This window comes from Syzygium oleosum, unplaced genomic scaffold (genome assembly GCF_021117445.2).
Source record: "Syzygium oleosum isolate NSW1041296 unplaced genomic scaffold, Sole_v2.1 Sole_v2.59, whole genome shotgun sequence".
NCBI lineage: Eukaryota > Viridiplantae > Streptophyta > Magnoliopsida > Myrtales > Myrtaceae > Syzygium > Syzygium oleosum.
Genome location: NW_026607543.1, coordinates 94538 through 111304, shown reverse-complemented (window position 1 = coordinate 111304; position 16767 = coordinate 94538). Strand labels below are relative to the sequence as shown.

The 16767-nt window shown below is 44.6% G+C and overlaps 2 protein-coding genes across 2 annotated transcripts; both read left to right on the top strand.

The window, feature by feature from the left end:
- Window positions 1-502: 502 nt before the first annotated feature.
- LOC130137066 (zinc finger CCCH domain-containing protein 20-like) lies at window positions 503-2264 on the top strand. The gene has a single exon (XM_056307792.1). The coding sequence runs from the start codon at window positions 577-579 to the stop codon at window positions 1717-1719; it is 1143 nt and encodes a 380-aa protein (XP_056163767.1). The 5' UTR covers window positions 503-576; the 3' UTR covers window positions 1720-2264.
- Window positions 2265-10667: 8403 nt separating this feature from the next.
- Window positions 10668-12416, top strand: LOC130137062 (transcription factor MYB36-like). Its single transcript, XM_056307778.1, has 3 exons — window positions 10668-11192; window positions 11392-11521; window positions 11640-12416. Exons 1-3 carry the CDS (start codon window positions 11057-11059, stop codon window positions 12112-12114), a joined length of 741 nt encoding a protein of 246 aa, XP_056163753.1. The 5' UTR covers window positions 10668-11056; the 3' UTR covers window positions 12115-12416.
- The last annotated feature ends 4351 nt before the right edge of the window (window positions 12417-16767 follow it).

Sequence of the window (16767 nt, the reverse complement as noted above, 5' to 3'; positions counted from 1 at the left end):
AAACGGGCTATGCATTATTAGCACCTAATGCTTTAGATTCTAGATTTTAATCTAAGCTTTTTTATTTAATGATTTTCCTTTTTTATCTTTTTCATGCGTATATTTTACTCCCCCCTACACCCCCACCGCCTCAACACTTCACTTGCACCAGGGGCAAACCCACCAATTTCTCCTTTTTCCTCCAGCGGAGCTTTTATAGAATGACAGCTCCCCCACCACCCCGGTCCCCTGACAGCCCCCACATTCTCCGCCACGTGGCAGAACAGTGCGGGAAAGAGGCCACGTGTAGGCCCCGAGCGAGACGGTCGCGCGAGATCCCCCCCTCCGTCCCCGTCAGGTTAGCAAGGCTCCGGCGATTTCTTTTTCGTGTTTTTTTTAACAGCGACAAATCAGCATTGGCTTTCTAGTTTCTACCGCCAGAGGTAATTCATCTAACCACGGTTGAATCCCAACCCGACCAGGGTTAAGCCCCCTCCCCCGCCGCTTTAAATACCATGAACCTCGGTCGTCTTCCACCCCATAAGCTTCCAAAAACCCCTCTCTGCAGCTCGGAGCTCCGCCGTAGAGGAGGAGAAGATGATGCTCGGAGAGCCTCACCGGCCGACCAACCCGACGATCGACGTCCCACCGTGGCCGGTCCTCGACGATCCGGCGGACGACGCGGTCCCCCACTCCCCGTACTCCCCTTACTCGCTCAATGCCGGCTTCGGCCGCTGTGACTCCTCCCCCTCCGCCGCGAGCCCCGGCCACCTCCAGGACGTCGTGGCGGCGCTCCGGCGGTACCTGCCGTCGAACCGCCCCGACGCGGAGCCCGACCCGGACCTACCGTCCTCGCGCGAGGCGGACTTCCCCATGGACGTCTACTCGTGCGACAGCTTCCGCATGTACGAGTTCAAGGTAAGGCGGTGCGCGCGGGGGCGGTCGCACGACTGGACCGAGTGCCCCTACGCCCACCCCGGGGAGAAGGCCCGCCGGCGGGACCCGAGGAAGTACCACTACTCCGGCACCGCGTGCCCGGAGTTCCGCAAGGGGAGCTGCCGGAAGGGGGACGCGTGCGAGTTCGCGCACGGCGTGTTCGAGTGCTGGCTCCACCCGGCGCGATACAGGACGCAGCCGTGCAAGGACGGCGCCGGGTGCCAGCGGCGCGTGTGCTTCTTCGCGCACACGCCGGAGCAGCTTAGGGTGGTGACCCCGCAGCAGAGCCCCAGGGGGGCTGCGAGGCAGCTTCCGTTCCTGGCCTCTCCGAGCACGGTCTCGCCGGAGGATTCGCCGCCGATGTCGCCGATGGCGGCCGCGGTGACTCACCAGTCTCTGAGCCGGTCGCTTGGGTCGAGCTCCGTGAACGAGATGGTGATGGCTTCGCTGAGGAACCTGCAGCTCGGTAAGGTTAAGTCTCTGCCTTCCACTTGGAATGCAAATGCTCATGTCACCCCCACCGGTTCTTTCGGGTCGCCGCTCCGACCCGGGTTCTGCAGCATGCCGACGACCCCGACCCGTGTTCCGGCCCGGTCGGGGATCGGATACTTGGATTTCTGGGACCAGGTTGAGGAGGAGGAGGAGGAGCCGCTGATGGAGAGGGTGGAGTCAGGGAGGGGCTTGAGGGCCAAGATGTTTGAGAAACTGAGGGAGGAGAGCTCTCTGGACCGGGCCGAGCCAGAACAGCCCAGCCTCGGCGGCGGCGGACCGGATGTCGACTGGGTGTCGGATCTGGTGAATTGATTCGGATCCTGGGAAGTGGGAAGCGAGTGGTTCTGGATGTTCCTTTTTTGGGGTTCTTCTGTTTGCAGTGTACAGAACATGGAGGGAGGGAGGGAGAGAGCGAGAGACAGATGGAGAGGGAGGGCTTATGGTCTCCAGAGCAGAAGCAGCAATTCAAGATTCGGTGTATATATAAGTCTAGTATCAAATTATTAATTAATTAGCGTATATTTATAATAGATACAATGGATATTGTAGAAAGAAGGGTGTTTTTGGGGGGTTGGAAGGTCAGATGGAAGCTGTCCTGATCTTTTTGTATTTGTGGGGTTGGTGGTTTTCCGAGAAGAAGATCAGAAGGGGAGGAAAGTAGCAAAGATTGGGTAATTTTTTCCAGTCAGATCAGCAGCAGCAGAGATTGGATTTGGGCAATTTTATCCTCCTTTTGGAAATGTGAAAAATTTGGGGTTTAGACGAGAGAGTGGTATGATTAAGGTAAGAAGATAAGCAGCACTCACTGATTATTGTAAATGTTCTTTGGAGTCGGATACTCTGCACCTTATCTTCTACTGTCGTCTCTGCATGTTTTGTCAATCATCATCAAGAAGTCGTATGTATGGACTGCCGAGGTTTTATTCAAAACTGATTCCTGGCTGCGTCTGTGTAACATCCGAAGAAGCACCATATGATAAATGATCTTTGTTCTTGTCATCTTCCATACCTTAGTTCTTGTGTCTCCTGTCGCTCTTCCTGGCCCTTCCTCCTCGCGTATTTTGCTTCTGGCGATCCTGCTCGCTCGGGTTGTTCCGAGTAATTTGTAAGCAGGTCGTGTTCCTATGGGTCCTTCGATGGAGGAAAAGCTTTTTTGGTCAGCATCCGACGAACTGTGGGAACATCATCTGACTAGTGATATGCTTGGATGTTCTGCGGGGCGTGATTTTTTTCTCTTATTTTTTTTTTATTTAATCTGAATCTCGTGAAGCACTTGTTTTTAATTTTTCTTCCCAAAATCAAAATAGCATCCTGAATTTTTCATGATATAGTAGTATCGACACGTAAATTTGTATAATGGTAAATTCACAATTCTAAAGTGACCTTGTATTTCTTTTTCAGCCCTCTGCTCTGGTGATGGAATATTTACTTTATGTCTAATTTCGTTTATTTATTTGTATTGCTCGAAATAATTAATTAATAAATAATAATTTATAAAAATGTATATTTAAATATATTTATTAGTTATTGATTTATTTATTTTTGTGAGCGATAAAAATAAGGAAATATTCTTTAAATTATTTATTTTTCGCGAAATGAATGAAGTATTAATGTGAATATGAATTATTTATTTTTACGAAATAAATGGAGCATTAATGTGAAAGCATTATGTACTGCAATGAATTCAAGGTTTCTACGAAGACCCTAAAATATTCAAAATTTAAATATGATCATCTTGGCTTCGAAGTTCTAAATTATGGCCATAAACGATCATCTTTAAGGACACGCACTTCGAATTAAGTTTTCTTTTTCCGTGAAAAATTCAAAACATGTACGTTTACTAGAAAAGTATTATCCCATCGGTTGGTGTATTACTGATATGAAGAATAAGTTTTTTCCTTTTTTTTTTTGGTCGGAGAATAATAATTTGAATTTTTTAGAAAAATTTAATGAAAGAAGACATTAGAAAGAAGGCATCAGAACGATCGAGAGTAAAGCTAAAAAGCAGGGAGCATAGGCATATAGGCGGCGACAACTATCCCATTATTATTTTCCCCCCCCCCTTCGGACACGCAAAGGAAAGTCTTCCCATTCGCTGCCCCGGTAAAACACTCTCTCCCGGGGAGCCTTTTTTCCCCTTCCGCCCCCACCCCGGCGTCCGTCGGATCAGCCTTTCCCTCATCCACTGCTTCCGTTTCCGGCCGTCGGATACGCGGGGCCCAAATCCTCTCGTCTTCTAGTCAATGGACGGAACCGATCCTTTTGGTGATGCAAGCTACGGTTTCCATTGTCAACATCTCCGTGGATTAAGGGTTTAAAAAAAAACAAAAGAAAAACAAGAGAAGAAACAAAGCGCCAAAAAGCCGAAGCGGACGGTTTTTACCGATCCGTTGTCCTGATGGTGAGATCGTTTTTGTCCGAACGGGCTTTCGAGACCATTGACTTCCTCCTCCTTTGGGCGTCCCTTGACTTGAATCCGGAGATCACCATCCCACGGCTAAATTGGAGCTATAGATTTGAGAAAACCTAACGCTTCTAGAATTTTGGAGGAGGAGAAAAGGAGAGAAAAGGGGAAATTATGTTTGGAGGAGGGGCTTCCGTGCTTTCGACTTTCTATAGATCTTGCAAGATTTCTCGATATTTGACCATTGTGCGACGTCGGAGATTGACATTTTGGACTCGACATATACTTTTTTTTTTAAAAGAAAAGAAAAATCGGAAATGGGAGTTCGAACTCTGAAGTGACCGGCGAGTATGAGCTAACGGGTGCAATCAGAGACCGACGTAGATTACGTGTTTATGGTTCGCCCGACTGTAGATCGGATTCATCACTTACCTATGGATGAAAGAAAAATTAGAGTATTAAAAGCTTAAGCTACTAGAAAGCACTCTCTTATGATGAGGGAGGGTTTCGTTTTGGTTTGCTTATTTTGTCTCGTCAAAATATATGAAAAATGGGTATTAGAGGTGATTCGTGGTCGAACTTGGGCCGGACTCTCGCATTAGGCCTAAAGTGTTGCCCTGGCTTGCCCACCAAGAAACCCAAACGTATAAGTACAACGTCAGTTTGTCGCGCTTGGTTTGGGCCTTGTAGGACCGAGCCGGGACTATTAACAAAGGCCCTTGTTCAGGACTGCCTAGAAGTGCCTTCGGGCCCTATGGCGCTAGCCGTTAGGGATGAGTATTGTCCGGGTGGGAGGTTCTCACTCTAGAACCAGGAATTGCCCATTAAGGATTGGTTCCGAAAAATTGAAACTAGGGACCGCCCGTTGATTCCATGGATCTACCCGGGAATCGGACCGCTGGTCTGGTCCCGTTTCTGGGTGGGTCCATGGAACCGGTCCCACTAGCCAGAGACGGAGACGGAGATGGAGAGTTGGAGACGGTAGGGGTGAGCGGTTTTAAGTTCCTTACAGGTTCTACCTAGAACCTGTAACCTATCCTCGGGTACAGGTTCCTTATTTTTTGGAACTTGGAACTTAGAACCTACTCTGTCACAGGTTCTAGGGTAGGTTCCAGGGTCTAACATGTTCTCATTTTTTATTTCATTTTCAGTTAAACAAAATGAAAATGAATGCAATAATACCGAACAAGTTTTTCATTCACCAAAGAGAATACAAAAGACTAATTTTCCTGGCATTATGGTTCAAATATATAATTAAAATGAGAAGTCATTGCATGAATCGATACTAGGGGTGAATGATTTCATGTTCCGTATAGATTCCACTTGGAACCTACCTATGAGAATAGGTTCCTCATTTTTTGGAATTTGGAACCTATCTTATCACAAGTTCCAAGTTGGTTCCAGGATTTATCTAGGTTCCACCACTTGCTGATTTGATCCACTGACCACAACTTGTATTAGATACATAAAAAATATGAAACATTAACAAGTCATGAAATGAAAGCTCAGACTAATGGTTCCAGATTATACATTCATCATCTAACGCCATGAAACACCACAGGATCACGTGAAGACATAAACCAAGAAAAAACACAAAAAAACTTATTTAGGTTTCAGGTTCCAGGTTCCACCTACCTAGAACTTAGAACCTACACATCGAAACAGATTCCCTAATTTTTGGAACCTGAAACTTACCCTGCATACCTTGAAACCTGTAACCTACATGTTCTCATCGGTCAGGTTCTCAGGTTTCAGGGTAGAACCTGAAACCATGCTCACCCCTATAAGACGGTGAGGTGAGCATCGACCGAGAAGAGTGAGAGCGAGAGTGAGCGTGAGGCAAAAGCGAAAAAATGTGTTTTTTGTCTCAATGTGAGTCTGTGAACGTCGAGCAAGTTATGTTTAGTTTAGGAATTTAGGAATTTTCTTTTTTTAAAATAAAAATTAAATAAATATATTTATTATTATATTATAGGTGGGGTTCGGGTGGGTGGGTGAGCGGTTCCACACCTGGAACCGGGAACCGCTCCGGGTCCGGGCAATTCTCGATTTTTTGTACATCCCTACTAGCCGCACCCATGGATCGTTATGTCGATTATCAGGTCTATTATATTAAGTTTATATATGAGAAAGTTTTGTGTACTTAAATTTTAAAAAAAAAATCACAATGCTTACGCCGCAATATTTGAAGAAAAAATAAAAGTCACTTCATTCGGATTTAAATGTTGAAACTCTTATAGTGTGAGCTGTCAACACTGACTCCTCCATCTCCTGTTGAGATAAGGAAGATGGCGGGAGAGAAGAAACACAAAAATGAATGGAGGAAAAGTCGGAGATCTGAGGTATAGGACAGCTTCTGTTTGAGTTAAACACTTATCTTATCCTATACAATTCCGTCCTATCTCGAAATCTAAACGGCCAAACACAACCTTCATCTTCTAGATTACTCCTTTAACCTGCCGATCAAGTTACTTCGGTGTCGATTAATCCGATGTAATTCGAGTGTCCAAATTCGGAATTTCCATTTGGGTGGGGGGTTTGCCTTTGCAGTGCGTTTCCCCTCTCTAGATCACGGTCAATCAAGGCGGTCGATTATGGATGACAATCATCAACTTTTAATGTCAAGCAAAGAATATTTGTCTCTTATATGCCCATTCTAATCATCATCCCAATGCTGTGAAATCTTTGATTTTTGTCAATGACCAGCAAACTACAGAATCCAGGGAAAGGAGTGCCTTGTAGTGCATTTTCCCAGCACATGGAAGCTCCGGTCAACACAAGTGCATGATACGTCTTGCTCCAAGTGCAAATCCCCTCCCCAATTGTCACCATCATCACCACCATCTCGTGCGCTCCTGCGTGCTTTTCCTAGGGTTAATACAGACCACTAGTTCGAGCCCCCCGTGGTTGATGAGAATGGAGAAGACTGTTAGGTTTGTACTTTTCAATCGTCATCATCTCGAGGGCTAAGGTCTTATCTTAATATGATATAGACTAAATGTCGAGTGGGGATTACGTCGTTTTTGTTAATTTCGGGTGGGGCGTGGTCCGAGTTGTATAAATTATCACTAGGGATGATGCATACCTCCGATTGCTACCTATGTGATATGTAATAATTCAAAGGCGTGATGGCACGCCTTGATGTGTTTGGCCACTAAAATCTCCACATCGACGCTTTGATGGATGGGTTTGATAGTGAAAAGGGAAGAAGCAGGCACAGGAGGGTCGCCATCGATTGCCCTTGCTTGATAAGTCAATAGAGTTTAAAAAAAAAATACTGCGCAATCAATGTCAACTTTGTCTATGCATATTACGCAACTGATTTATCGATTCCCATCCCTACACACGCTATTCCACTACATGGAATGCTTTGGCTCTTCTTACATAAGAAAGTGAACCCGATTTATATTAAATCGGGAAAAACTCATCGAGTTCGAGATATCGAATCTTCATATACATCTCGACGATTTATCTGTTTTTTCGATGATGTCCCACAGTACCAAGTACCAAGAAAAATTCTATTCCTATAGAAATTATGATGAGTCAGATAAAGGAGATCGTGAATTACTTCTTCGTTCTTTGTTTTTTTTCTCTATTGCGACTTTCGGCAAAGCCACTTGTAACTTTTCTTTGATTGGTTTTGTATAGTCCGAGTCGATAAATATCGATTTGATCTTTCGTAGTATTTCCTAGTATCAAACAATGGGATTTTACTAACTTGTTGGGTATGTTAGAATGTTGAACTTTAATGGACCCTTACTTGATCATTGTTTTTAGGTTTGTCAATGTCGGTATTGATAGTGTTAGAAATTGCTTGACTTGGGCTTGCTTGAATCGAGCTTATGGGCTTTGGGCCTTTCGATTGTTGTCGGCCCAAAATTGGAGGCCAGAAATGGAGGCCCATTTCTATGATTGGACTAACATGGTGTTGACTGTTGGTAATTCTCTCACAAAAAAAAGGAAAGAAATTAGGGTTAGCTAGGACCACAGCTAGGATTGGCTGCGAGAGTCATGACACTCGTGGTGAGCGGCGAGCAAGGTTGCAATTAGGAGAGCGAGCCGTGAGAGAGAGGCGTGAGACTTGAGAGCGAGCGACGAGGCTGAAGGCTGGAGGCGATCGAGAGCGAGAAGTAGAGAGGGAGGTGAGGTCGTGACTGCGAGGGAGGGCCGAAGGTGAGGCTGTGACTGTGATGCCGCGGTAGAGGTTCGGAGGTGAGAGCTCATTGAGAGTTGATCGAGAGCAAGATGAGGTGAGAGAGTTAAGAGAATAGTGCAAGGAGGCAACTGAGGCTGAGATGAGGCAAGATAATTAGGAATTAGGGTTTTGATTTTGAAAACATAAAAATTAATACGTACATATATGTGTGTATGTACCGGTCTGGTCCGAGTGGACGGTTCCACACCTGGAACCGGGAACAGCTCATAACTGGTCGGTTCGGTTCGATTCGGGCGATTTGTGGTTCTTTTGCATACCCCTAAGCGTAATTGGAGTAGGCTTGTGCCTTGCGATGAAGAAAATTAAAATCTTTTTATGAATTATTTTTAGTATAAAGATTAAATTAATATCATTATTTCTAGGCCAAAAGCCACCAAAAATCCTATACTATGCTCACCGTGACACATTTACCTTAAAATTTTTCTAATGACACCAAAAATCCCAAACTTGTACCCGTGTGACATATTTACTATCCGTAAAAATTCTATCAATGAAAACCTTTAAAAATTAACCTGTACAGATGCCATAAAAGCAAATAGTGCCGACATGGCGTCCACGTGGCTTAAATGAAATAAAATGACGTTGTTTTGGCTAAAAAATCATCTAACGGAACTTTGACGGAGGGTAAATGTGTCACATAGGTACAAGTTCGGGGTTTTTGATGTCACAAAAAAAGTTTTGGGATAAATGTGTCATAGTGGGCATGCTTTGCTGTTTTTAACGTCACAAAAAAAATGTCAAAATAAATGTGTCACAGTTGGTATAGTTCAAGATTTTTTATGGCTTTTACCCTAATTTTTTTTTGCATTGAATGAGTTTGTTACAAATTTATGTGATGAAAGTTAAAAGTGTAACGCACGTTACTTATTAATAAAAAGTCCTCTCATTCTATGTGTTCTTAATAGACTATATGTCAATATAGCACTATGACTATAAGTACTCTTCATTTATTGTTCTAAATTTGATTTGTCACATAATAAATTCACTCAGAAAAATTGAAATGATTTTTTCATATTTTGGATCCAGCTGCAAGATACTTAGAAAATTAAAAAAATAATAAAAGACACATGAGTGGATTGATTTGAAATTGCATAATAGAAGAATTACAATCCTATGCTCAACAAGATAAGTTGAAAAACAAAAAAAAAAAAAACAGAAAACAGATGATAAATTTGTCTTTGTTTGGATTAAAAGAAAATTAAGAGAGGAAATCTTATGTTAGTTAATAAAAGGAAAGAAAAATTTTAATTAGATATGGAAAAAACAATAAAAGAGTAAAATTAGAAAAAAAGGGCGGTCCAACTCCGGTCGGCCATTTCGCACTTTACCAATTTTTCCCAAAATGTTTTGTATGATTATAAATCTAGACGCTCGCCAACTACAAAATGACACGCGACGTATCGTGATCGACGCTCGAACAGCGGTCATTCAAGCCGAGATTCTCCGACCGAAAAAAAACAGAGCCGAGATTCGAAAAAAGGACCATCATAATTAATTTTATAAAGCGATTATTACGATGTTGAAATATCGTCCATGCAACATCGTTCAACATCGCTTGATAGTAGGTCCTATATGCCTTTTGAGACCGTACATATCCGACGTATTCTATAGAAGTAATGAAATTTTTTACGAGCAATCGTGAGTTTATGGGTTTCACGTGGGGCAAAATCGAAGACTAATCAAAATTCTCTCTCGAGCACGACACCGATTTGGCTAATTCCTTGCCCCATTGCATCATCCTCTCTATGCCCATCAATACCATAAAAAGATTTGACTGCGAAAGCTTAGCTCTCGCAAATGTCAAACAGGGGGGACAAGTTTTTGATTTCTTGGGAGCCAGTGCAAAGCCCCCCCATGGACTTGGTCTATATCTTGGGTGCATCACGCCATCTAGAATCCAAACACGTGTGCATTCGAAATCCCCTTGGGCCACTCCTCGGTCTCGGGAAACCTTATCTGTCTGTGGCGTAAATTCGATGCCGGTGTCCCTTTCGCGCCCCTTTTCGTTTATCAGAAAAGAAAATAAGGAACGATTATTCTCGACTCAGATATGGAGATTTCTGGGGGCACGCCCATAATTAGTCGACTACTCGGATGAGAACTTATACCGTAGCAACCCGTCGTCATGATCCCTCGCTTAAATCCGAGTTCCTTTCCGATTCTAGAGTCGAAAGCGTGGGAATGTAGCTTGAAGAGGGAAACGCCAGCTGGATAAACAAATGGAACTTTAGCACAGCACAACCGAGAAGAATTTTTCTCGTGAGTATCTGGTTTGGACAAAAGCTTTGACGTTGACACTATCCTGTACGACAATTAATTATCACCTAAGCTCTTTCCATTAGTTAAGATAATCATATATCAAGGAACATGTGACATGCGTTAGATCTCGCAAAATATCGCGTACATGTTATGATCGATTCTGTCCATCGTATTGCTCACTGACTTGTGGGCCGACACGCTATTTGATGAACCAATTTCGTTGACCGGTTTCTATGAACGGCATTACTGTACTCGTGTCTCATACCAACCAAATGCAATGAGCGTTAAGTTGCGATCGGGTGCAGTTTCTCGGTTCGTCCCTTATAACTTACAATTCTACGTCCGCCATTGCACAACGATGACCCGGTTAAAAGCTGAGACGCCCAATTTTTTTTAATTTTTGTCAGAGGATAATGTGCAAAGAGCTAGGTCTTCCACGACTGCTGATCAGAACTTCCACAAGATGACCTCAAAAGGCAAGCAATGACATTTCTTCACGAGCATCCACATTGACTGGGCTCTCTCACTCAAGATCACAAGAAATTGCAGCTACAAGCAAGCTTTGCATCAAGACAAGGATATGATTGGAAAAGAAAGACTCAGCTGTCATAAGGTCAAGGTGTGTATGTCCCAATTTTCTCATCCACCTTTATTCTTCTATACATAAAGTTACGGGTGCTCGTTTATCAGCTCTCTGACAAACTTGAGTTGTGTCTGTTTGGCTGTTTTGCTGTCCCTGAGCGCTTGTCTGGTTTGACTAAGTGGCGGCCATGGTAAGATCTCCTTGCTGTGACAAGGCTAACGTGAAGAGGGGGCCTTGGTCACCTGAAGAAGATGCCACCCTCGTGAGCTACATACACAAGTACGGGACCGGCGGCAATTGGATTGCTCTTCCTCACAAAGCCGGTCTCTCTCTCTCTCTCTCTCTCTCTGATAGCTTTTCATGTACTGCTTTCAACTAGAAGTTGCAAGAAACATTGTTGAGTGGAGTTGAGGACTCTCAGGATTGTGAAGAAAGTTGTCAGTTTCAGTCTTCTCTTGAAGAACTTGATTGTTTAATCTGGATGATTAATGGGATCTTTTTCTTTTTGTTTGGATTTTGAAGGGCTTAAGCGCTGCGGCAAGAGTTGCAGGCTAAGGTGGCTGAATTACCTGAGGCCAGACATAAAGCATGGAGGTTTCTCTGAGGAGGAGGATGACACTATATGCACTCTTTTCTTTACCATAGGAAGCAGGCAAGCTTTAACAAAGTTCATTCTAAAATCAGAAACTTTTTTACACTAGTTAATTTCACTAGACTTTGATAAAAGCCCTGCGAAAATGATAGAAACACTATGGTTGCTGTCGACGCAGGTGGTCAGTAATTGCTTCCAAATTGCCAGGAAGAACAGACAATGATGTGAAGAACTACTGGAACACCAAGCTCAAGAAGAAGCTAATGAAGCAAATTGTTTCTCAGAAAACATTGCCTCAAAGTAACTTTAATTATCAGGGCTGGGCACGGAACTCGGCCTCAATCAATCCTGAGACCAAGAATCTGGAATATGCAGATAATTCAATGGCGTTCCCCAAGCAGAACTTCAATCCAGGAACACCCACTTCGAAGTCGAGTCTTCTCTATCCTCCAAGTCTCACTGAAGTTTCAGATTTTAACCATGTACCTTCGTCCACGCGAGAAGTTTCGAGTCATTCTGATTCGTGCTCTGTGGTGATGAAGAGCGAGTATTCGGGGTCTGCAAACGGCGGTTCCGAACAGGACCAAGTCCTATTGGACTTTGATCTTGATAGTATGCTCAATGACTTTGGCTTCCAAGATCAGAGCAGCTAAGCACAGTTCTTGTTTCACAAGCGTCACCTTCACTGGTCAAGTCATCAACATAAGAAAAAAAGAAAGAAAACTAGGAACCTTAAGATTTTTCGGGAGGTGATGTGAAATTTTAGTGTCTTAACTCTATCGAAGTGTCTGAAGGGTGATTTAGTCGAAGTTAAATGCGAGATTTCGCTGTTCTTTATCATGATATATATTTTGCCGTGGCCTACTTGTCAGAATCTCCCAGGCATATCCTCAGTTTACGTCTTAGGATGAATCAATGTACTTGAATACATAATTTAATGAGTAAAGTTTGATCATGTATTTACATCAGCTGACTCACTCAAAACTGGAAAATCAAGTCTTGAGTTTGTTAGTGACGTAATTGAGGGAGCCAGTTTCGTTGCAAAAATTTATGTAAGATACTTTCTTCTGCAAGCAGGATATAATACACATGCTAAGATCGAACAAGGAATCGATCTAGACAATAGTTTCTTCTCTTGCTCTCTTCTTCCCCTCTTGTGTATGCTTGTGCACACGCATAATGGCCTGCACATCGCTTGCTTGAGAATGATGCGATGATCCTCGAAGCGTGAGCGCGACTCAATTGGTACATCGTTAAAGTCTTGGCTATGATCTATCATATACTTTAACTTCTACTATAGTATGATGAAGCCAATGCCTTTCCTCAGAAAGTATCTAATCAAGTCTCTTTTAGAAAATGTTCTCGCATCGATTCCTCTAGCTAGTGTATCTTCTTCGGTCCAAATTACGACTCTTCAAAGGGCTGCGCAATTACCTCGGGACCTTCTGTTCTTGGAATTTTTAGATCATAGACTATTCCAAGAGATCGACATATCTGTTCTTTTTCCCGGGTTACATTCAACTCTACCGTAAGAACAGCGGTTTTGAGCCAAAGGCAGATGTTACCTTCCAGTGATGATGGTTCAATGAAGTCAAGTCATTGCTCTTAATTTCTAAAAGCAGTGTCTCACATCATATCTTTGAATTGATAAAATTAAATTAATCAATTATTTCATTTGATGAGCTTAGTAGAGCAGAGATACCCCAATCAGCTCCTCAAAGGCCATGTTTCCTTGAACTTTCCTCACTTACTTGACATTTGCTTAGTTTACTATACACCCATTTGAAAAAACCACTGATTGAGGCAGCCCAGAAAGAGAAATTATTGAAAGCTAAAGGCTCACACACTTGCCTCCACTAGATGACTTGAATATGCTTATTCTGATTAAGATGATCTTGCAAGACTCAACAGTGTGCCATGAGTCAACAGGAAGGAGCATTTTTTACTTTGCGCAGCAACCTGTACCCCTCTTTTCTTGAACTTGCTCTATAATATTTGTCTGAACCATCCTTTTCAGCCTTCCATATTGTAGCAAGTGTCCTTTTTTCTGGTCTATAATGAAGTGAAGTCTTTTATGCACTTTCTGATAGACTCATAAAGCTCTCCAGCTGTTGTTTCATGCAAAAAGAAAGACAGACCAACATAGCTGGAAATGGAGTGGTCTACTTTGTCATGCGTCGTCTCCATGAGGTCCACACTAATTTTCCTAGTGATTGATCATGCAAACGGTCCACGCCTCTCTTCTCATCCTCCTTTTCGCTTTCGTTAGGTCGGCTATTTCCTCGAAACCCTCCTCTACTTCTTCTTTCCTCCGCGAGAATTAGATGCTTCCCTCGCACAGCGACACTGCTTGATGAGACGAGGCTTTCGGTTCGTAACATGAATCGCAGAACAATCCTGCTTGCAGGGGAAATAGGAAATCTCGTTGAACAAGAGTTTTGTGTTCAGTTGCTCTTTGTGAGAGCTCCCTACACAGAATTTTCCTGAAAACTCCCATCATGTATAGAAGAGGACCGAACTTATTTAGAGCAGTGAGGAGTGAACTGTGGTACTTCTTAAAAGCTTAATTAGTGCACGAAGAATTTGAACTTAGCCAAGTAGAAATCATTGCACACGGTCCCCAAACACTTGCTAAGGTTGCTGATGTTAGGATTAGTCGAATAAACATAACGAAATAGAGGGTAAAGGCGAGGAAGAGAGATCGAGACCCAAGGTTTATTCAAGTTCATCTTTAAACTAGGACTATATCCAGTAGAAGATTCAACTATAATTAGCACCTCTTACATTTCTGTTATAATTCTCAATTACAAGAAAAAAGATTATATATACTTATTGGCTATTCATGGCCCAATCGCAAATTATTAATAAAATATTGATGCATATTACAAAAGCCCTCTGACGTCAAGGAGGCGCTGCCACCTACGACCCTGCCGAGATGGCCACTGTACAGTGTTGATGGGGGAGTATGAACTGCACCCTAGCAGCTGCAACATAAAATTTTACAAGAGGTCGCGAGATAGAGAGGAGAAACCACCCGGCTTATGCTCGCTTTCTCTCGGATTTGATACAGGCTCATGATTACACGAGAGAATAGAGAAGAGCTTACACCCGACACGTGACACTTTTTCGACGAACCAAAGTCAAGGGTTGAGTTAGAAACTAACGGCTCCTCAATTTTGAATTCCTTAAAACGCCGGAAGTTTGAAAACAATCAGGTTAATGAAAACCTCCAGAAAAAAAAAAGAAAAACAAGAAAACCAAGAACGCCCCAGCGGCGGAAATCGAAGGATGAATAATTTAATCATTTGGTAGGGAATCATTCAAACCCCCGATCACACCACCTTTCATGTGGAGGGTGCAAAAGGAATCTCCATTCATTGGAGAGAGAGAGAGAGAGTTAGCGAGAGATTCACTGTCCTATGCAAATCAAATCATACACATAATATATTTTATAACAAACGAGAAGCGTTTTATAAAGTTAGCATGCTAAATAACGCGACGGACCGTAAACTTGATCACCGTTCGATATCAGATAACACTGATTTCGTTCGTAAATCGGCATCGTCGGAGCATACCGTACCGAGCACGTGCCAGAGAACCGCAATTTCCACTCGACCCTTTTGAGGAGCACCTTAAATGTGCATCTCAATCGGGCACCTGAAGTTAAGAAAGACCGTCGCCCTTAAAATAAAAACAGAGGGTATCCGCCGTCATTGTAAATTCTCCTTTTCCTGAACATTCACTTTTTTCTTTTTACTATCGAGTTTTATATATCCATTTTTAAGTGGACGATATGGTTACATAGTTATCTATCAAGTATACATGTGGCCCGTCCAAGGACTAATGTCTAAATATTTTTTTTTGGGAAAAAATAACCAAAAATCCCAAACTTTGCCATCTGTGACACATTTACCCCGAACTTTTTTTTGTGACACAAAAAACCCCGAACTTTGCTTTTTGTGACACATTTACCATAATATATTTAGTCCATGGGCATTTTCGTCTTTTTTGCTTTTTTTTTTTTTTCTTTTTTTTCCTTTCTGGCAAGGGGGCCTCGCCGGATCCGGCGAGGGCTGCCCATCGCCGGATCCGGCGAGGGGGGCCCTCGCCGGCGTCGAGCGAGGGCGGCCCTCGCCGTCGTCGGGCGAGGTTCGCGCCCTGCTCGGGCGAGCGACGGCGGCCCTCGCCCGACTCAGCGAGGTCGACCCTCGCCGGCCCGGGCGAGGGTCGACCTCGCCCGAGCCGGGCGAGGGCCGCCCTCGCTCGCCCGTGCGAGGGCAACCTCGCCGGCGCCGGCGAGGTCCGCCCTCGCCCGGGCGAGCGAGGGCGGTCCTCGCCCGATCCGGCGAGGTCGACCCTCGGCGTCGAGCGAGGGCGGCCCTCGCCGGCGCCGGGCGAGGGCGGCCCTCGCGGGACGGCGAGGGCGGACCTCGCCGACGCCGGCGAGGGCTGCCCTCGCTCGGGCGAGCGAGGGCGGCCTCGCCGACTCGAGCGAGGTCGACCCTCGCCCGACGCCGGCGAGGATCGACCTCGCTCGAGTCGGGCGAGGGCCGCCCTCGCTCGCCCAGGCGAGGGCGAACCTCGCCCGACGCCGGCGAGGGGGGCCCTCGCCGGAAAGGAAAAAAAAAAAAAGAAAAAAGCAAAAAAGACGAAAATGCCCATGGACTAAATACATTGGGGTAAATGTGTCATAAAAAGCAAAGTTCGGGGTTTTTTGCGTCGCAAAAAAAAATTTGGGATAAATGTGTTATAGATGGCAAAGTTTGAGGTTTTTTTTCTTTTTTTTTATAATTTGCAGTGGACCTAAGGAATTTGTTTTTTTTGTGGCATAACAGCTCGAATCCACCTGGCGCCTTGCCGCCCGTACAGCTGGCGTCCCATCAACGGTCGACAAATTTGGAACCCAATATATTTCCATCCCTCTCTAGAGCCTCACTCCCGGCGAGCACTTGCAGACAGACGGAAAGAGAGAGAGATAAGCGAGAGAGCGAGCGACGATCGATGGAGGTGTCGAGATCGAGGATGAGCTTCTTCGCCGCCTTCGCCCTGCTCTCGCTCCTGCCGGCCTTCCTCCTGCCGCCGTCCTCCTCCACCGCCTCCGCCGCCGCCGCCCGGAGCCCGGCGCACGCTCCTTCGAGCGACGGTTCGTCTCTCTCTCTCTCTGTGTCTGCGCGTGTGCAATCTGGCGATGTGAAATGGGGTTTGGCGAAGCGTCGCGGAATGAAACTTTGGTTGTCTCGCCTTGTGTGCAGGAGTGGCGATCGATCAGGGAATCGCGTACCTGCTCATGCTCGTAGCTCTGGCGC